The following is a 21,678-nucleotide window of genomic DNA, read 5'->3' as shown; positions in this document are numbered from 1 at the left end:
GATACTTACATAGACTGGAGTATTACGTAGCCATTTAAATAATGTCATCAGTAAAATGACAATGAAGGAAAATAGTCACAATATGTTGCAAAATGGAAATGTAAGCTAAAAACAAATATGTAAAAATCTACTAATTTGCAAAAATCTAATATATCCATAGAAAAAAAGACTGGCAAAAATTACAATTAGAAAAACAATCTTTGAAAATGAACATAATTTTATAATATTAAAGTAATACATGCTTATTGCAAAAGATTTAGACAAAAATAGCAGAAAATGTAAAGAAAAACAAAAATCACTGATAGTCTTTTAACTCAGGGAGCATCATACATATTTCTGTTTAAACTTCATCGGATACACATTCATGAGTTTTAAAAACTTGATGTCATACTCTAAATAAAACTGTGTACCCTGCAAGTTTCATTGGACATTGTACGATGAATATGTTCCCATGATTATTTTTCCTCCCTAAAATATCCTTATTGGGGATATAATATTCCACCCTAGGAGTATACCGCAAATTTTGTAACCATGCTCTATTGTTGGCATTTAAATTGCCTCTGGTTTTTTTTACTGATTAAATAATGCTGCAGGTAAACAACTAAAATATCGATAAAAATGAAATTCTATTTGATCACCATCTCAGTCCCAACCCCCACTCCCTTCTCCAAAAATATACTCAGCAGTTAAAATTCATTTTTAAAGGAGAAGAAGAAAGAAAAGCATGTTGAAGTCTAAACAGTAACATATGAAGTTGTTGGCATTAAAACGTTATTAAGTGCTGTCCAGCCAGTTCTGAGTCATAACGACGCTGTATAGGGCTTCAGAGGAGTGGCTGGTAGGTTTGAACAACTAACCCTGTGGTTAGCAGTCCACTGCTTATCTTACAATGCCACACCAGGGCTCTGGCATTAAAATAGCTGTGCCCGTATTAAAAAGCAAGAAAAAAAAATATGCAATAAAAATCTTTCCACAGTTGCTGTTGTTGTGTGTTGTCGAGTCAGTTCAGACTCATAGTGACCCTATGTAGGGTTTCTGAGAGCCACTGGAAGGTTTGAACTGTCAACCTTGTGGTTAACAGTCCAGTGCTTATGCTACAGCACTACACCAGAGCCCCTTTCTACAGTAATTTGTGTAAATCTCTATTTTCTTTCAGCTAAATCCTTAGAGAAGTAGAATTTGGGGGACAAGGGACAGGAACCCTTAAAGCCCAAATTGCTCACTGTCCAACCCCTTCCCACACAGACTGTAGCAACGTGCAGGCCCACCCATCCACAGCAGATGAGAGTGCCTGTCTCAATGCACCCTCACTGTACAGTAGAACTCTAAAAACAGAATATTTCCCATTTTACTTTGATTTTAAAAATATCTGCCATATGGAACATTTTTCCTTTTTCTGAGGAGTGGGGTGGATGCTGTGAAATCAAACAATAACAGTGTGTCACACATCTGATCTGAAAAGGGTGTCATGAGAGGACGATGGAAGTACAAGAATGCCACCTAAAGATTCCTTTTCATATGCTTTGCAGAAGGGCAGCCAGGAAAGCCAGTTCCTGTTTTACCCTCCCTCTAAGGAGCTATGAAGCAGGGGAATCCAGCGTTTTCATCTTTCCTCACCTCCCAGCTCCCATCCAGAGAAGATCCAGCACAGGAGCAAGACAAGTTGACAAACACTTGCTAACATGAACACAGGTATGAACTCAAGAAACATAGCAATGCATCTGTCGCAATAGGACCACGAGAATCTGGGCCTCTGGTTCAGTTAAGAGCTAACCCTGTCAACAAGCTATTGTGAGAAGCAAGAATCTGAAGGCAGGAGCTTGACCCTTGGCTTCTCTATATGTAAGTGGAAGGGGAACTATTTAAGAATAACCCAGCTGGAGAAACAGTGGCAATCCCAACTCTCCCTCGCTTTCACGTCTCGCTAGAACTCCAGCTGTGCCAACACATCTAGCCTCTGTTTTCTTCCCATTATCCCCACCAGTCCTAGGTTTACAGAAAGTCCACAGAGCTCCAATATATCCCCTCCTACCTGCTCACTGTCTCTCCTTTTAACATACTACATTCCTGTGGTACATTTGTTCCAACTGATGAACCCATCAATACCGAGATATTATTTTGAACGTCTCCATATGCTTCACAGTTTACATTAGGGTTCCCGCTTTGTGTTGTACAGCCCCATGGGGTTTGTGACAAATGTCTAATGCCATGTATTCACCATTATAATGTCAACAGGCTTGTTGTTTTGTTGTTAGGTGCCATCGAGTCGGTACCAACTCATAGTGACCCTATGCACAACAGAATGAAACAGTGCCTGGTCCCGGGCTAATCTCACTACTGTTGCCACACTTGAGCCCACTGACACTGCCACTTTGCTAATCCACCTCACTGGGGTCTTCCTCTTTTTCTCTGACCCTCTATCCTACCACATGTCTGAAGTATGAGAGACAGAGTTTGGCTACCCTGGCCTCCAAGGAGCACTCGCACTTCTTCCAACACAGATCTGTTGGTTCTTTTGGCAGCCCATGGCACTTTCAATATTCTCCTCCAACACCATAACTCAAAAGCATTAATTGTTCTACGGTCTTCCTTATTCACATATCCAGCTTTCGCATGCATATGAAGTTATTGAAAATACCATGGCTTGGGTCAGGCGCACCTTAGTCCTCAAGCTGACTTAATGCCCTTTTAAAAATGCCCTGTGTGTCACCTATGCAACAGAAGTTGAACCCTTGGTTAGAAGTTTGCAAAAAGAAATCTAGTAAGAAGCTAGGGGGAAAACACAGCAAAAATCAACAAAAGAAATACTGAAGCACAGATGTCTTCAAAGTATGCTCAAAGTATGCTCAGACAACTACAAGGTCGTCAGAGATTGGCTGACTCCTTGGAGTAACAGTCTTGCAAGTCCAGGGTCCCTTCTTCTATTCCAGCTGATTTGGATGCTGAGTGAAGCTACCAGGTACCCAACTTGAGATGCTGCTTTTGGATCTGGTGAATTCTCAGTCCCTCTTATTACTGGCATTCTAGCCTTCTTTCCCAGTATCAGCTCCCAAGATACCCACTTCTTTAGCCCTAGGATGTTCTGCTTCACCTCTTAAAGACACCCTGTCTCTTGGGTAGTGTAACACCTTATCTATGGCCCCAAAGATTCCTACCCTGAACTGCAAACTGCCCTGTACTGACCCTGTAATTGATCCCTTTTTTGTGGTTTCTGGCACAATAGCTACTCTCCTCTCACCTCGTACGCGCCTCTAAAGCAGGAATTCTTGGTTGCGGTGGTCCATGAAAGGGCTTCAGCAAACCTATGAATCTCTGAAATTACACCCCAAATTGTGTGTCCATGCATTCAGGAAAGAATATTTTTATGGGGAGACAGTTTACAATTTTTGTCAGAATCTCAAATGAGTTGGTGACCTCCCCCCCCCAAAAAAAAATTTTTTTTTTAATTATCCTCTTGGGAACAGTGATAACAAATCTCTCCTGAAATGCAACCACTGCAGAGAAGACTGAAGGGTATGACTAGAATCTTGTCCCACCTACCTTACCCAATCCACAGCATGGTTATGACTTCAGGTTCAGGAGCTCAGAGTGATTATTAATCTGTAACTACTGTTCCGTGTCCCTTCATGTACTTACTGATTAAGGTCACTCCCTACGCACAGACTTGCCAGCTGATCGGAAAACTCACCTATCTCCATTTCTATGAAAGCGGCTTCATCTGGTAGGGCCCGAGGAATCACTCCAGGGTCACTAAAGCTGGTCCTCAGCAACGTAGCCATGGAGAAAAGGAAGAGCATGGCAGCAAACACGGGGATGGCAGGAGACAGCTGAACAGCCAGGTAGCGGCACCTGAAGAAAGCCGGCAGTTAACATTTAATTAAACCTCCCTCCATTCTTAGACCATAGTGGTTACGAATCGGGCTGCGAACTGCAAGGTCAGCAGTTTGAAACTACCAACTGTTCCACGAGAGAAAGATGAGGCGTTCTGCTCCTGTAAAGATTTACAGCCTCGGAAACCCTGTACAGGGTCGCTATGAGTCAGAACCGACTCCATGGCACACTGCCACCACCACCATACTTGTGGTGCTGCGGGTTAATGTGCTGGACTGCAAGGCCGGTTTGAACTGTAAGATCGGTGGTTCAAGTTCACCAGCTGCTCCTCAGAAACCCTATATAGGGTCGCTGTGAGTCAGAACTGACTCGACGGCACTTAACAACAACAACCCTTCCATTCTGGTGTATCCTGGTGTGGCGCTGTAGGATCAGCACTGGACTGTGAACCACAAGGTCGGGAGTTAAACCCACCAGCTGCTCCTCAGAAGTTGGGACCAACACAACAACACTTAACAATAACAACCCACCATTTGGATCCAAAAGAATGAAGACATTAACAAACAATATCATTAATATTAAATGTGAGTAAAAATTTACTGACTGACTTCAAAAGCTGCTTCAACAGGACAGGGAGGTGCTATAAATTCTAGCAGGATTCAGAACAGGATGTGGTAAAAGAGATGCCATTGCTGACATCAGATAGATCTTGGCTAAAAGCAGAGAATACCAAAAATATGTTTACTTGTGCTTTGTTGACTATGCAGAGGCATTCAACTGTGTGGATCATAACAAGCTATGGATAACATTGCAAAGAGCGGGTATTCCAGAATGCTTAATTGTGCTCATGAAGAACCTATACACAGACCAGGAGGCAGTCGTTTAAACAGAACAAAGGGATACTGTTGTTGTTGTTAAGTGCCAATGAGTCAGTTCTGACTCATAGCGACCCTGTATAGGGCTTCTGAGAAGCAACTGGTGAATTTGAACTATCAACCTTGCAGTTCAAACTGACTTTGCAGTCCACTACTTTTCCTACAGCACCACACCAGAACTCCAAGGTTTAAAATCAGAAAAGGCATGCATTGGAGTTGTATTTTTACAATAAAATGGACTATCTGAAGAAGAACATAGCACCAGGATTGGAGGATGACTGAAGGCAATGAGGACTTGAAGCATTTATTGATGAAAATCGAAGACTACAGTCTTCAGTACGAATTACATATCAACATAAAAAAAAAACCCTCACAACTAGACCAATAAGTTACATCATGATAAATGCAGAACAGATTGAAGGTGTCAAGGATTTCATTTTATTTGATTCCTGTTCTCCCCTCAACTAGTTTAGCTAATAGGTGACTAGGAGCCCTGATAGTGCAGTGGTTAAAGTGCTCAGCTGCTAGCCAAAAGGTTGGCATTTCAAACTACCAGCCACTCCATAGGGGATAGATGTAGAGGTCTTCCGTAAGTATATACTGTGGCTTTGAAAACCCCAAGGATCAGCCCTACCCATCCTATAGGGTCGTTATGAGTTGGACTCAACTTGACGGCAGAGGGCTTTTTTGTTTGGTTGGTTGATTGGTTAGTAGGTGACTATGAAACATTGATGGATCAGTGGAAGAATTCTTGCCTTCTGTGCCAGAGACCTGGATTCGATTCCTAGCCCTGATACCTCATATGCAGTCTGTCAGTGGTAGCTTACATATTGCACTGATGCTAAGCAGGTTTCAGTGAAGGTTTCTGACTAAGACAGCCTAAGAAGAAAGGCCTGGTGATCTACTTCCCAAAATCAGCCAAGGAAAACCATATGGATGACAACAGTCTGATCTGCAGCTGATCATGAAGGTGTTGCTGGACCACTCAGGCTGTGTTTCATTCTATTGTGCAGCAGCAACAAACAACAGCAACAGTAAGTGACTACTGACCATAAACAAGGAAAAAAGAGAATTGTATCTCCTCACTGTTCCTTCCCAACGTCAGGTTAACTCCCACTCTTTGCTCATAATTTACCTGGAAGGCCACTCCTCTTAGCCTCCATAGGCCCCACGTCTATTCATCTTTCAGGTCATGTAGGTATAAACTTTATTGTTGTCATGGCAAGCACAATTTACTGAGCTCTCGTCATGTGCCAGATAATGCACTAAGGTCGTTAGTGCATTATCTCAAGCATTTCTCAAAGTGAGTCTATAAGATAGCGTCTATTGTACCCATTTGATAGATAAAGAATCTAAAACTTAAGAGAGGTCTGGCCTTCTCCAAAAGGTCTATGGTACACTATACTCACGTCTCCCTTTCTACCCACTGTAGCTCTCACTACCGGAACCTTGTACTGTTTCCTAGCTGTTTCTCCATGTGAATTCATCTCCCCCAGCTAGACTGTGGTGCTGTACGATCAGCGCTGGACTGTGAACCACGAGATTGGTAGTTCAAACTCACAGCTACTCCTTGGAAACCCTATACAGTGCCACTGTGAGTCAGAACTAACTTGACAGCACTTAACAACAACAACACAACTAGGCTATATGTTTCATAAGAAAAGGAATCTTATTGGAGCATGAATGTTTGGGTTCCAATTCTGGCTTTACCAGCTCCTAGTGTGTGACCTTGGGTGAGTTAGCTAACTTCAGTCTCCTTATCTGTAAAATACAGTGGCTGCAAAAATGGACTCAAACATAGGAAAGATTGTGAGGATGGCAAAGAACCAGGCAGTGTTTCATTCTGTTGGACACAGGGTCACTATGAGTTGACCTATGTACTCCATGGGTTGTTACATGGATTAAGTGTGTTCATACAAATAAAAAAATTAGAACTGAACTTGACAGACACTTTTTAAGTGCCAACGAATCAGTTCTACTCATAGTGACCCTGTCTAGGGTTTCTGAGGAGCAGCCGGTGGGTTTGAACTGCCGACCTTGTGGTTCAAAGTCCAGCGCTGATCCTACAGCACCCCACCAGTTGTCCTTGACACAAACTAAACACCAAGTAAATGTAGATATTAACATTATTATAATTCTCTATCTCCCAGGGTCTAATGCTGGTGGTGGTGTGCTGTGGAGTCAGTTCCAACTTATAGCGACTCTGTATAGGGTTTCTGAGGCTGTAAATCTTTATGTGAGCAGAACGCCTCATCTTTCTCCTGTGGAATGGCTGGCAGTTTCGAACTGCTGACCTTGAGGTTAGCAGCCCAACTCATAATCACTATGCTACCAGAGTCTAATATAAGTATGAAAACAAAGAAGTTATCAATAAATACTTGTTGATTTGGACGGAATTTCAAACCAAGTAAATGGGAATATGTGATGAGGGCTATCAGTGGCCTATTGTTATTCTCCTCCTGAGGCACGTTTTCACCTTCAAAACAGAGATGTTCTCTTGGAGGCAGGCTCTAAAGAGGATGAGCAAGGACCAGAAGGAGAGCTGAGAAAGTGAGCTAAGGAAAAGGGCTACCTCATCAGCACAGGGATTAAACAAGCTGCTGGCCATTCAGAGCCAACGGCTAACAACCCCCATGAGAGCCTCCCCCTGTCTTCCTGCCACACACACACAACTGCATGAGGGGCTGCAAACCAATTGTAATATCAGACTAAGCAATTTACTATGAAGGTGGTCGTATGTATTGAAGCTGGAACATGACTGTAGCAGTTGTTCTGCTTGCTTGCTTGTTTTTAAACAAAATTCTTGGTCTTAACTTACTTCGTCACTTTTAAGTTTACTTTTTTATGAGTTGCGTCCTTCTCCTAAAAGCCAAGGGTAGGAGGAAAAGCATCTAGAAATGGATGAATCTGGCTAGCTGAGTTCAAGATAATTATGGTTCTGGCATATCACTGGCTTTGGGCTTATTCTCTTTTCCATTGCTCCCCTTCGCTGGAACAGATAATCAAGCAATGAATTCAGAAATGAAAGTCAAGTCCATTTATCAAGCATCCAAAGGGTACAGGGGAAACATGAGGCTCCACTTTATGAACAAGCTGAGTGAAATCACTGCACTAACCAAAAACAGTCATCTTTCTAGTCACTGCCTATCCCTAAACTCACTTTTGCAAACAAAGGATTCCAGATTTCAAAGTGCCCTGCATCAACTAACTCCAATCAAAACAATTCTTAGAAAAATCAGAACTACCTGATTGGTCACCAAAGGGAGTTTAAAATTTTCTGATTCAAGGGAAAGGCTAGAGAGAGAGCAGAGTCACCAAATAAAAGCAAAAGTAATGCTGCCCCCACACACAGATCGGCCTGAGCTTAACTCAATCCAGTTCCAACACCTGCTTGTAGGACCAGACAAAGGACAACTTAGATTTCGATTACGCTACACCACCAAGGATAAAGGTCCCTGTAATCTCCACAGACTTGCCCCTGCACCTGCTAACACAATCCACTCTGTGTATCAACAAGTGCACAACAGGCCCATTGTCTTGTTCTCTAGAGATGAGGCTGCTGGCAGCCAGCTGTCACTAGTAGGTGGGTGTGGCTGGGAAGGCAGATGTAAAGCCAGCAGGCCTAAGAGGGAATTCAGAGAGCCTGAGGCCGAGACTGTTGCAAACTACAACCCATAGTGTCTTGTCTTTACTAGTTATAATCAGGAATGCCTCCTCCAGGTAATTGTAATTGTAGTAAGCTGGACAGGATAAGAACAAGTTATGTGACGTTCGGTGGTCATTCCAAATATTGACCTCAAAAGACAGGGACATCCTTAAACATCACTAATTTGCCTTAGTGAATAAATGGATTTGTCAACCACAAATGCAACCAACTGCTTTTCAAATCCTTTAGTAACTTCTGTCTATATAATCTCTTGGAATAATGAAAGCCATCTACATCTTGAAACAGAGCTCTCCTTTGTTTTCAAAGTACCAAGAAGCCTTCCTCCTTCCAGGGGGTTAGACGTTTCTTTCAGCCCATGTAATTTTACAGATGCAACCATGTCCCGACTAGGTCTTCATTTCTATCACCTGAAGAGACGTGATCACTTCAAACCATCCTCTACCAACTTCTTGACTGGCATCAGGCTTTTCCATGTTGTTGTTGTTAAGTGCCATCAAGTCAGTTGCGACTCATAGCAATCCTGTGTAGGGTCTCCAAGGAATGGCTGGTGAGTTTGAACCACGGACCTTGTGGTTCAAAGCGACCTTGCGGTCTAGTGTATATCCTACAGTACCATGCCAGGACTCCAGGCTTCTATAACTGGGCTAAACAACTGGACTTCCACACGTCCCCATGGGCAACACAGTGGTACTGACCAGTGCCAGGCTGGTTTGATGTGTCATGTCCCATCCCCCATTCTTAGCATGCTAGTTCATGGGAGGAATAATGATAATGACACAGACTTCAAATCATGCCTCCCCCTCCCCCCAAAAAAGCATAACGCAAACTCAAAAGAGGTTTGTGAGCAGAGCTAGTAAGAAAGCACACAGATTCCAAGACAGGGCCACTCTTCACAGCTTAGATTAGTGTTCTAAAAAGTACTCTGATTGTAAGTCTCCCCAATAAACTTTTTTCCATATGCTTGTTTTTCTTTGTTCTTTTATTAGTGCAATCAATCAACAAACAAGTGTTTATGGGTCTAACATAAGAAGAAGAAGAGAAAGCAGAGCTGATTTTGTTGAGGAAAACAGAACTAGCACATGAAAGAGATACAGAATTAGATAAGGCCAAAAATCAAGAGTTTAGATGATGATTCAGACTCTTAGACTGTACGTGGTCACAGAAGAACTCTCTTGGGGAGCTGGTGACTGCTTGAGATTGCTCCAATAGCAGCAGTTAAGAATGGCTCTAAGGAACATGAGGAAGTCTCAAGGACCAGAAACCCATGAGAGTGTGTGGTCTCACATAATAGTCATACCCTTTGATCTAAGTCTTCCCTGATATAATGGCTGCCTGTACTTTTACATACAACCTACCTCTAGAGCAGGATTCCTGGTGTGGCGCTGTAGGATGAGCACTGGTAGGCAGTGCAAACCTTAGAAACCCTACCCAGGGTCTCTATGAGGCAGAACTGATTTGACAGTACTTCACAACAACCACCACCTCTAGAGCAGGGTGGGGAACATTATTCTGCCAAAATTTATAACACCATCCATGGGCCATACAAAATGATCAACTTAAAAATGAGTCTGCTCTATTTGGTCAAATATTTAATTAACTCACTCCTAAGGCACTCTGGAAGGAGCTCTGGTAGCATAGTGGTTACGAACTGGGTTGCTAACCTCAAGGTCGGCAGTTCGAAACTACCAGCGGTTCCGCAGGAGACAGATGAGGCATTCTGCTCCCGTAAAGATATACAGCCTCAGAAACCCTGTACAGGCTCACTATGAGTCAGAACCGACTCCACGGCACATAACAACAACAACAACAAGGAGCTCTGGTAGCAGAGGGGTTATGAACCTCAAGGTCAGCAGTTCGAAACTACCAGTTGTTCCGTGGGAGAAAGATGAGGCTTTCTGCTTCCGTAAAGATTTACAACCTCGGAAATCCTGTACAAGGGTCACTATGAGTCGGAATCAACTCCATGGCACATAACCACCACCATCACCAATGTGATGGCTGGAACTGCATGCAGTTGCCTTGGCAATGCCAGACCAAATAATTTCATGGGCCTTAGATGGCCTGAGGGCCAGATGTTCCCCACCCCTACTCTCAGCAAAGTAGGCATGTGGGATCACCCAAAGGGCCATTTCAAGGTTCTTCTGAAGACACGCTGAGTCTGCTTGAGGGGAAATGTTTCTTTAAACACTAGAACCTAGTTGAACATCAGTCTCTAGACTGCTGCTATGTGAAGGTCAGAGGGAACTGCACAAGCCTGTTTTGCATCCATGCCAATGGGGGAAAAAATGAATCAAACAGGGACATTTTCAATTCAGAGGTGATGAGCCAATTTTTCACACAGGAGGTTCAAAATCTCTGTCTAGGCGAAATTGCTCAGTAGTTGCCAAATTCCAGAAGGAATTACACACTCCTGCTCACGTACTAAGAGCGGTTCCCTCCAAACTCCACGAGCCAGTATTAGAGGTCCTCTATGAATTGGCCTTATCTAATCATCAAGGAACTTTGGTAGCGTAGTGGTTACAAATCGGGCTGCGAGCCACAAGGTCAGCAGTTTGAAACTACCAGCGGTTCCACGGGAGAAAGATGAGGCGGTCTGCTCCCGTAAAGATTTACAGCCTCAGAAACCCTGTGTAGGGCCGCTATGAGTCGGAACCGACTCCACAGCACATAATAACAACAACAATCATCATCCTAAGGTTCCTGTCTTCTTACTGCTCCATTCCAGAAGCGTTGCACTAATTACCCTGAATTAGCTAGCTTCTTGCTATAGCAAGAGATATAAGGTGCCTCCTTTGTTCTTAAGCACAATACCAGCTATGGCATCTCTGAGGAGAAAGATTTAGGAGACCTCTTCTCTCCCTCAATAAACAGCTCAACTGATGTCAGCACACTGGGGAACTTTCCTGTTCTTTGTGCCCGCTGTTCCCAAAATAGATGATCACTATACACAATTAGGACTCCTGGTGTGGCGCTATGGGCTAATGCGCCAGAGTGCAAAGTCGTCTGAACTGCAAGGTTGGTGGTTCAAGATCACCAGCTGCTCCTCAGAAACCCTATACAGGGTCGCTCTGGTTCAGAACCGACTGACTGCACTTTACAACAACAACAACAGTACACAATTAATCTTAAAAGATGGGGGATGTATCCCGTAGAGACTGACAATGTGAAGCTCATTATCACAAAAAGGTAGCAAAAGCTGAAATACACAAATTCTGAATGACAGAGCCATAAAGAATTGTGAAAGGGAAGCAAACTGCAGAAGCCCTAATCCAACCCTTCCACAGGCAATGGGCTTTATCAGGAAGTTGAGTTTAGTTACAGACAATAACAGATTGACACCAAAGAGGCAACTATGCCTTTCTAAAAGTGGTGTTTGGTTGGACAAACCACAGACAGAATCCTAGGCTACAAGAAGCACAAAACTAAGTTCTAGATAGCAATGCTTCTGGAACTTAGTTCTCTCAGGATTAGAGCACATGATAAAGTCACTCTTCCCTCTTCCCAATCTTACCTAAAGATATTCTTCAGGAACATGGACCCTATTATTATAGGCACTAAAGAGTCCTGGTGTGGTGCTATAGGATAAGCACTGGACTGCAAAGTCGGTTTGAACCACAAGGTTGGTGGTTCAAATTCACCAGTCGCTCCTCGGAAACCCTATACAGAGTCGCTATGAGTCAGAACCAACCCAATTCGATGGCAATTAACAACAACAACAAGTCCTTCTTGTGTGGTGCTATAGAATCAGCACTGGCCTGCTAACCGCAAAGTTGGCGGTTCGATCCCACTCCTCGGAAACCCTATAGCCGTTATGAGTCAGAACTGACTCGATGACACTTAACAACAGCAATCTTCTGTGTGTCAATGTTTGGCTTTGGTCTGCCTAGTCCCCAGTATTTCCTCAAACCCAATCACTATGGATGGTCAGATCTTCATTTTCTATTCCATCTGCAAGGACGTGATGGCCCCTTGCATCCGGAGCAGACACAGAGAACAAAGTGGGGGACACACACACTTGGGGAGCACACATACACTGGTTTTTCACCAAGTTCTCATTTTGGCAGCAGGGGTAGAAGTGGTCATTTTCAAAGTTTCTAAGTTCATATTTAGAGATGGGCTTCCTTGTTCCTGCAAGGTTACCAGAAAGCCAACCAGAATGTTCTCAGTTCCCCACAAAGACACCTTCATTTTTCCGGAAGCATGAGCTTGGGAGACCCAAATAACCTAGATGTCACTGTTGTTAAGTGCCATTGAGTTGATCCCAACTCAGAGAGAACCTGTATAGGATTTCCGAGGAGTAGCTAGTGGGTTTGTACCGCCGACCTTGCAATTTAAATCGACTTTACGGTCCAGTGCTCACCCTACAGCACCTACCAGGACTCCAGATGCCACTAGGTAGTACAAAAACTGCTAGCAAGAGCCTGAAATATGTTGGACTTCCATTTGACACTGTGCACATATTCAAAAAGTAGCAATGAGATGAACAGCAGTGTCGTGTAGACACGTTAGTGGGAAACTTGATCTTCATGAAGTAACCTCCTTCTGTGGGTCCAGAAATGGTAGAACGAATTCTACCTGCAAAATGGCAGAACAAATTTCCAAAGACCCTTCCAGGCCTATCATTCTATGGTGATTCATTCAGTGATACAAGATGGTTAAATTTTAAGTACCTCCAGAATGTGTAAATCCAGCCACATTCATTTATTACCTACTGTTTGACTATCTACCTGGTGAAAAGCAATGTGAGAACAATAAAGACAAAAGAGTTCACATCTAGCTGTCAGAGAGCAAAACAAGGGAGGTTCAATAACAAGAGATTTCAAAAACGTAAGACATGTCATAAGATTCTTTGTTAAATGTGTGATATATCCAATTAGTCCCATGCAAGCAGAAATGATTGGAAAGGGTTCATGAAGGAAAACTGACTCAAGAAAGAACATGAAAGGGGTAGGTAGAATTTGGATCGGCTAGAAGAAGCGGGCCACTTACTAAGCAGTGAGTGCTACAAGGCTTTGAAAGTCCATCCGATTCAATGACTCCTCTGCCAATACGAACATCAAAAGTGCCCAGGAGGATCAGACTGACCGAAACTGGTTTGACAGTGTCTTGAATACGATCTCCTCTGTTTTTTGTCTGCACAGTCAGAGACTAACCACCAACCATGGCAGCAAGCTGCCTTTACTTCAGGGGTCAAGAGTTACAGTCATTCTTGCTGCAAGGTAAGTCTGAGGACCTTAACCCCCTAGTGATTGGGTCACAACGTTAAAGAAGAAAGCTGGGAAGCCGATTCCAGAAGAAAGTGCACTTGGTCCTTTCCCCAGGACCATGCTTTGATCAGAGTATGACTGAAAACCACAATAGCCTTTCAGTAGTTGGACAGTTCACAGACTGTCACTGTCATTGTGCTGGAGTGTCCTGACATTCTAGGCAAAGCTGGTGGCTATGTGTTCATTGCACAAGCTGGGCAGACTTGGAGCAGGGGAACTGAAAACAGCTCATGTGCCTCATGGCGTATGCATTCACATTGCCCAAATACCTCATGCTAAGAATAAATGAGGAAATCCTTCCCTTGCTTTTTGAAACCATTTAATATAATTTTCACTCTGCTTTTCATTTAAACACATGGAGCAACCTATTAGCAATCTATACTCTTTCTTTTCACTTTCATTCTGTTTTGGGAGGCAGGGAGGTATGTGGCATTTGAGTCTTCCAGACGGGAACAAGTTGCAAGTAAATGGAATTTCATAATCTCTCAGAGTTGCAGGAGTTTGAAGGGGTAATTAAGCTCAATTTTCCATTCTGGGCAGGAATTCACTCTAGATCAGCAGCCCTGAGAGAGGGCCACCCAGCTTCTTCTGAAACACTTGTAACAATTTGAAAGAATTCGTTCCTGGAAGGGCAACCTACCACCTCTTCTGTGTGGGGAATTACAAGCCCCTCTTTTGAAAGTTCTATACTCCTGAAAGCAAAATCCCCAAGTCCCAGGTACTACTAACACAGCATGGTTTTCATTAAGGGGAACCCACATGCCTGGTCAGACTTCTCACACCATTCCCACTGACCATAACACTAGTTCCTAAGCACCTGCTGCAAACCGAAGCCTGTCCCAAAAGTGCAGCTTTTGACGAACCTCAAGTTGTGAACTGTCCTCCAGCCACATAAGAATGGAGCAGCCAAAAAAAGGACAATAGGCAGCCATTAGTCACTGATGGTTCAGACACCTCGCCTGTCTGAAGGGATTAGATCAGCTATTCCCAGGGGCCTCACTAAGTTCCATCACTCATAGTGGAGCCCAAACTCTATCCCTCAAACCCTAGCCCCCACTGTGTGGCTAGAATTTGCTCAGAAAGAGGCTTAATCCCTCCCTTAAAGGCACCCTGGTGTCCCTGGTCTGGCCTGTCATTGGCTAACCACAAGGCGGGCATCACCTAGAGTATCTAGGTATCTGAATGAGCACAGACACATACACACATTCACAAACACACAATTCACCATTCTCAACCAAAAGGATTCATCTCTCACTGGCCAGATTTTCACTCTCCGATTCCACTCCTCACTGAACACCTAACCTACCTTCTTCTCTCCTCCTCCTTCCACCAACTCCCTGCCCAAGCCCTACTTTCACAATCATTTACTCTAGCATACAGACAGCTGGAACACAGGGCAGTTTACAAACAACTTCACCTTCTGTACCTGATGACTAAGTGCAAGAAATAGCTTGGGAGTTGGGGGGATACGGTCTTAGTAGAAGATTCAACCAGCTTCTGTGACAGTGACTTGGTTAATGATACACTGTATCCCACAGGCAGACTTCTTCAGAGGCCTTCAGGGGCCTGAGGTGGACAGAGTCAAATCACTGTCTTCTTGCTCGAGAAAAACAAAAACGGTCAAACGCCAATAGCTCCCAACTTCACCTGCCCTTAGCCAGTCAGACCAGACATTTCCAGTTGGCCCAGAACTGCCAACCTCACTCAGCGTCTGGAAATCAGTCTTATCTGTGTTTTGAACAGTTCCAACCATCAAATTTTAACCATGAGGGTGTGGATGGGAGGGGAAAGAGGACAAAAAGAAGTAGTAATTCAGCAGGGAAAGGAGTGAAAGGAAGGACGAATGACAGGGAGCAGAATTCAGCTCTGTAATTCCAACAGAAGCAAGGCAGGAAAAAAGCAAAGCAAACAGAGAGAAGATGGGGAGGGAGGGATGTGGCGTTTTAAATGCTAGGCATCTGCGTGCCTGGCTGCACGTGCTTACTTGTACCACACACAAGTATACACGCATACTCTCAATCATGAAACTCAAACTAGATACCAGCTAAGTAGCCTCTGCCCTTACTTTCCCAGCTCTGGTGAAAAGCAAGGTCCCCCTCCTCTGACTTCTGTTACCCAAGCGAGCTGCAACCATCAAACCATCAAAAAGTCTGACAAAGCAACCACAAACCCACTCCTGATGCACTGGAAAAGCCTGAAGCCCTTACAGAGTGCCATGGATTAAACTATATTCCTTAAAAATATGTGTCAGCTTGGATGGGCTATTGTTCTCAGTACTTTGGCAGTTATATAACGATGCAATCACTCCTCAGGACGTGATCTGGTATGACCACGTTGTAACAGGGGATCAGGAAAGGCTGCAACATTCTTACTCCGATCACAGCCCTGATTTCATGTAAGTGGCTTTTCCCTGGGATGTGACCTGTGTCACCTTTTATCTTACAAGAGATCAAAGAAGTGTCAGGAACAGAGCACATCCTTTGGACCCAGGGTGCCGGCGCTGAAACGCTCCTAAACCCAGGGGAAGAATGATGTAAAGACAGACATGTGGAGCTCTCCAAGGAACCCCAAGCCTACAGATATTGAAAGGAGAGAAGGCCCTTCCTCCAGAGCTGACAGAGAAAACACCTTCCCTAGAGTCGGTACCCTGAATTCGGGCTTCTGGTCTCCTAAACTACAAGAGCATAGATTTCTGTTTGTTAAAGGTATCCACTTTAACAAACTTTAACAAAATTTCCATTACATGAGAGTAAGTCAAAACATATTACTACCAAATCTACCTTTGTTAAACAAAAGCATAAAAAAATGTAAGCCTTTTGCTTCTCGACAAATCCTCATCAAGGTCTACACACCTCTGAAAGTGGTGTTTCCGTCTCGCTCAGCCTTTCCCCAAAAACTTCTTGTGTGCTTTGATTTATAAGCACATCAAAAGGGCGGTTTGGGCATCCTCAAGGGACTCAAATTGTGTTCCTTGTCAACATTTTTTTTCAATTTGGAAAACAAAATGAAGCCGAGCGGGGCAAGATCAGAGCCTCAGGGTAGATGGGGTAAGGGTTCCCAATGATGATAGGGCAGCCCTTGCTACCCTCGAAGAATGAGCAGGTGCACTGTCGTGATGGAAAACAATTCTCCAAAAGCGCAACTTTCCTGGCCCTTTTCTCACTAACGCAGTTTTCCATTTGCTTAAAATTTCTTCCTAATAAGCCCCTGTGATTGTCCTATGATCTCCAAGGAAATCTGTCAAGTTTACCCCTTTGGGATCCCAAGAAAACATTCGCCATGATCTTTGGAGCTGATCTTTCTGCCTTGAATTGAACTGGACCAGAATATCCCCTTAAAAGCCTCTGTTTTGATTGGACCTATTTAGGAGAGCACCCTAGTGAAACAAAAGCAAGTGTATTCCTGAGAGAACTTGTCTGCAGCCATCCACTGATGGCAGACAGATGGTTAAGCACCTTTTGTTTGGAATAAACTGTTACATGTATGAACTGGAATCCTAGTAGCAATATTTTTTTAGGACAAAAATGAACCTTCAGAGACCAGAGCGTACTCTAATCATCCACAAAGGCTGGCCAAACAGCCCCCTCCTTCTTGCCATGACCACACCCCTGCAGGGGAACTCCATTTCCAGGTGAGCTGTGCACATGAACTAGAGCAGGCTTGTATCCACCATGACTCGCAGACTACACACACATACACACACACACACCTATGGCTTTTTGAGGTCCGCCTCACAGCAATCCCGAAGCAATTAGCATTATGCTCATCCCTAGAGTATATAGCATTCTGGAAACATCTTACAGCCATGCCACAGTACCCTAGAATCCAAACTGGCCACCTCCCCTGAGAAGTGAGCTACAAGATTTCAAAAAGTGGTTATAGTACTAGCTATTCATGGAAAAACAACTCCAAGGCTGCTATCAGCCATACACAGAATAGAGCTATTTCTGTTGGGCAATTCAGAGAGAAAGAAAGAGCATGTCACATTTAATAAGCACATATGTGCCAGGCACACAGCTGATCTGTGGCACAGGTTCCTAGTTTAGTTGGCTTTTCAACTGAACTGCTAGCTGAAAGTTGAGCCCTAAGGAAACAGGACACAAAATAACAGACTAGGTGAGTGGAGTTGGGTGGAGTTATTACAGTGAGGTTTAGGCCTGGGATGGATATAAAAACAGCAGCTTATCACTAAGCTCCTAAGGAGACAAGAGGAGTGAAAAAGATACACTGGACAAGGAAGTGTGTGGGGGCGGGAGCTTCAAAAAATTCATGGGAAAATTCCATTCTCTTTTCATTCCATTTTTCCACAAACTTTTTGAAGCTCCGTCATATACTATAAAGACAGCCTCTCAAAAGCTAAAGTGGATAAAGAGAAATACTTTTAACTGATGGCATATGGAGGGGATTATAATCAATGTAATGAAACAAGTTATATGAATTGTTGAATGTGAAACTGATATTGTGCCCTGTAAACTTTCACTCAATTCACAATAAAAACCTTAAATTAAAAAAAAAAAGACAGCCTCTCGCGCTTCCCAAGTTTTCCAGGGATAGCTCTAAATTAAGTCTACAAAATTAGTGTCAAAGATCTTGGTCTTGTTGAGAAAGACCAAGGTTTCCTTAGATACTTTTGTACACCCAGTAAAGTCCCAGTTGGCATGATCTATAGAAACTGCTCAAGAAGACAGTGAAAGCCATCCACCAACTCCCCAGAAAGAACACTATCCCCTCAGACCCAAAGAAACTATCATCGAGCAACTCACTCAAAGGCGAAGAAGAGCGTGCATGTTCCCAGGATGAGGAAGAGGGTCAAGTAGAAGATGCCCTTCTGCCGGGCCATCATCACGCGGCCATCACAGCAGAAGGTGTTCCTGCCTGGGAGTTTCTCCCATTTCCGTGTCACCTTCTTTCTCACCACCATCACAGACATGATTGGAATTCCTGGTCCTCAATGAGTTTGGTGATCACAAGACAGAAAAAACAGAGGCTGAGCCCAACTTTGAAATCGCGTTGCCTGCTATTGCTGCTGCTGGATCAAACATCATTAAAAGTCCAATTTCATGCCCTAAGGAGGGAAAAAAAGAAAACAACATGAAGCAAGAAGAAGAAAAGGCAGTTCAACCCTCCTTTCTCAGAGACAGGCAGATGAACAATACCTGAAGAGGTGGGATATATATAGGGAAGTGGGAACATTGCATTTCTAATCTGGGCTTGTCCTCTACAGGGGGCAAAGGCTAAACGCTTTCCTGAAGAGAAGGGGATGAGTATTTCTTTTTAACTAAACCTTGACACTGGAAGGGAATTTATAAGTGATGGTCCTCCATAAGACTTTGTCTTAGAAAGAAGAAATAATGCACCCAGGGTCACAAAGTGGCCAAGCTGAGAGGTCAAGACACGTCTACTGATTCCCAGTCCAGTGCACTTTTGCAACTGTGTACAATTTCTGAGGCTGTCAATCTTTCTAGGAGCAGAGTGGCTGGTGGAGCTGAACTGCCAACCTGTGGTTAGCAGTCCAGTGCTTACACTACAGTGCCACCAGAGCTCCTTAATCAACTGGTGTGGTACTGTGGGTTAATGCGCTGGACTGCAAAGTCGGTTTGAATCACAAGGTCAGCGGTTCAAGTTCCCCAGCCGCTCCTTGGAAACTGTTGCTATGGTCGGAACTGACTTGCCGGCACTTAGCAACAGCAACGAGTAATAAAGGCTCAATGGTTAGGAGCTCTGCTGCTAACTGAAAGGTGGGCAGTTTGAACCCACCAGCCGCTCTATGGGAAAAAAGACCTGGCAATTTGCTTCCGTAAACATTACAGCCTAGGAAACCCTGTGGAGCATTTTTACTCTTACATACAGGGTTGCTAAGAGTCAGAATCGAGTTGATGGCACACAACAACAACTATTCTCTGTAAATAACAGAGTTTGTGTCCTTAAGGAATCAACCCCACCCCCTCCACACCCCTCCACTTCATCACCTTTCTTCAATTAGCCACTCAAATCTGAGCCAAGTCACCCTCTGGCAGGGCGATGAACTCTGCCCACACAGACACACACTGCATTTACTCAAAACAGATTTCCCCTAATCAAACCCTCTGTAACTTCCTGAGTCCGGCAAATGAACCCAACTTGCTGATCTGGCCGAACATTTGTGGGAATCTTAATGAAACCACATCACAGACTTGTCGGTGAAAGGCTGACTTACGCAGGAGAGACTTGGGAATGGCTGGAGACTCATGGGTGGGGTGGGGGTGGGGGGAGAGATGGCAACAACTACAAAAAGTCATCAAGATGCTTTCTGGGCCATTCCAGAGGGTCCTAAATACCATTACTACTTAGTATCCAGATTTGCCAGGCCTGGTTTTTCTCCCTCACTGAATCCTCTCCTGGGCTCAGGTGTGGTGCCCTGGCCTCTATTCACTGCCCCCACATGCCCCACGCTGGCAAGCAAGAAGCGGAAGCCTGCGGTCCGTGGATGAGCATCAGCCAGGCTGAAGAGGGCAGGACTCCAGAAGGGGACAGGCAGGAGCCGGGCAGCAAGCACATCTAAGACTTGGGCTAGGGGAAGGGGGGTGGGGGGCCAGAGGTGCAAAGAGCACTTCCTTTGTGTGAAACTAACCTAGAAAACAATCTCCTCCGGATCAACTGGCCCAGCTGCAGAAGAGAGACCAGGGCAGGGAAGCAGGGCCTGGGAGAACAAATATCAGAATCCGCAGCTAGCCAACGACCAACCGAGCGAGTCACCCGTGGGGTGCCGAGGCTGGGGCGGGCGCGGCTGCGGTGGGCCCGCCCTGCTGCCGCCACGCCACGGACCACCGCCCCGGGAGGCTGGGACTCAAGCCACAGTCACCCGCACACAGACCCGCCACGTGTAGGCACCCGGGCCGGGGGCTCGGGGCTGCTGAATTGACAAGGGCAGTGCCACTGCCCCTAGGTCCTGGTGGAAAGAGAGGGTAGCCCACCACGCGGCCAGACCCTGGAGCCCCCAGCCCCCACCCCTCATTACCTGAAGGAGGGACCCGAAACTCGGCGGGGGATGGATGGCAGGAAGTGGCCTGTCTCAGGGGACCAGGCAGCCGCCAAAGGTGGCAGCGACTTCTCTTTCCCAGCCAGGAGGCTGCCTCCTCCTGACAAGGGGCCCCAATGGTCGGGGCCCTAAACCAGCTGTGGCAACCGCCCACCGCTGGCCTAATGGAACGCTCCTTACGTCACCAGGTCGTTCCAGAAGTTGCTTGTCTTCCATTGGCCAATGGGACTCAGCGCCTCCGCCCCGGCCTCCCCTGCCCTGAACTACCATTGGCTACTGCCAACGTCACTTGATTATGCCTCCGCCCCACTCCCCCACCCTAGTCTCTGTTACATGCCCACCTGCCAAGCCACTGCCAGCGTCCCTTTAGAGTCCGCGCACCGGTACGTGGAGCGCTACCTTGTTGTCATAGTTTTGCAGTGACGGAGGCGAAGAGTAATGTCAATGGGACAGGGAGGACAGAGACTAGCTACCACCCACACATACAGGGAGACACTGAAGCAATACCAGATCACCCCAAACAAGGTCTGCCCTGGGCCTCTCCAGTCTTCTTCTTGTTAGGTGTGGGTCATTTCATTCCAATTCATTGTAACCCTATAGGAGTATAACTAACTACCCATAGGATTCCCAGCCTGTCACCTTTACAGAAGCAGACTGCAACACCTTTCTCCCGGGAGCTGCTGGTGGGTTAGAACCGCTGACTTTGCAAGTTAGGAGCTTAGCAGCAGAGCTCTTACCCAGTGCAACACCAGGGCTCCTTTCTCCAGCCCCACTTGCAGAAAAATCAACTACAACTCTTGTGGATTTTATTCTTTATCTGCATAAGAACAAGATTTCTGCCTCCAAATACCCTTCAGTCGTTAGGAACACCACCAGCCCCAGTCACCCAGGCGATGTCTAAGGCTTTCAGAACAAAACAAACAATCATAACAAGGAACTTGAAAGGGACAAGTGTCCTCAATCATATAGAAATCATTTTACAGTACAGAAGACAATAATTGCCAGTAACTACATGAGAGA

At 45.0% G+C, this 21,678-nt stretch overlaps 1 protein-coding gene across 1 annotated transcript in view; it reads right to left on the bottom strand.

Moving 5' to 3' along the window:
- ZDHHC9 (zinc finger, DHHC-type containing 9) overlaps positions 1-20,846 on the bottom strand; it is a 60,606-nt gene extending 39,760 nt beyond the window's left edge. Inside the window, exons 1-4 of the mRNA XM_006862834.1 lie at positions 20,638-20,846; positions 20,251-20,319; positions 18,404-18,705; positions 3,689-3,849 (exon numbers count right to left, since the gene is read on the bottom strand). Of these exons, the coding sequence (XP_006862896.1) occupies positions 3,689-3,849; positions 18,404-18,570 (328 nt within the window). The 5' untranslated portion in view covers positions 18,571-18,705; positions 20,251-20,319; positions 20,638-20,846. The remainder of the gene's footprint in view (positions 1-3,688; positions 3,850-18,403; positions 18,706-20,250; positions 20,320-20,637) is intronic.
- Between the last annotated feature and the right edge of the window lie 832 nt (positions 20,847-21,678).

This window comes from Chrysochloris asiatica, unplaced genomic scaffold (assembly GCF_000296735.1).
Source record: "Chrysochloris asiatica unplaced genomic scaffold, ChrAsi1.0 scaffold00051, whole genome shotgun sequence".
In the NCBI taxonomy this organism is placed as follows: Eukaryota; Metazoa; Chordata; class Mammalia; order Afrosoricida; family Chrysochloridae; genus Chrysochloris; species Chrysochloris asiatica.
The sequence above is the reverse complement of the archived record's forward strand: the minus strand, read 5'-3'. Positions and strand labels throughout refer to the sequence as shown.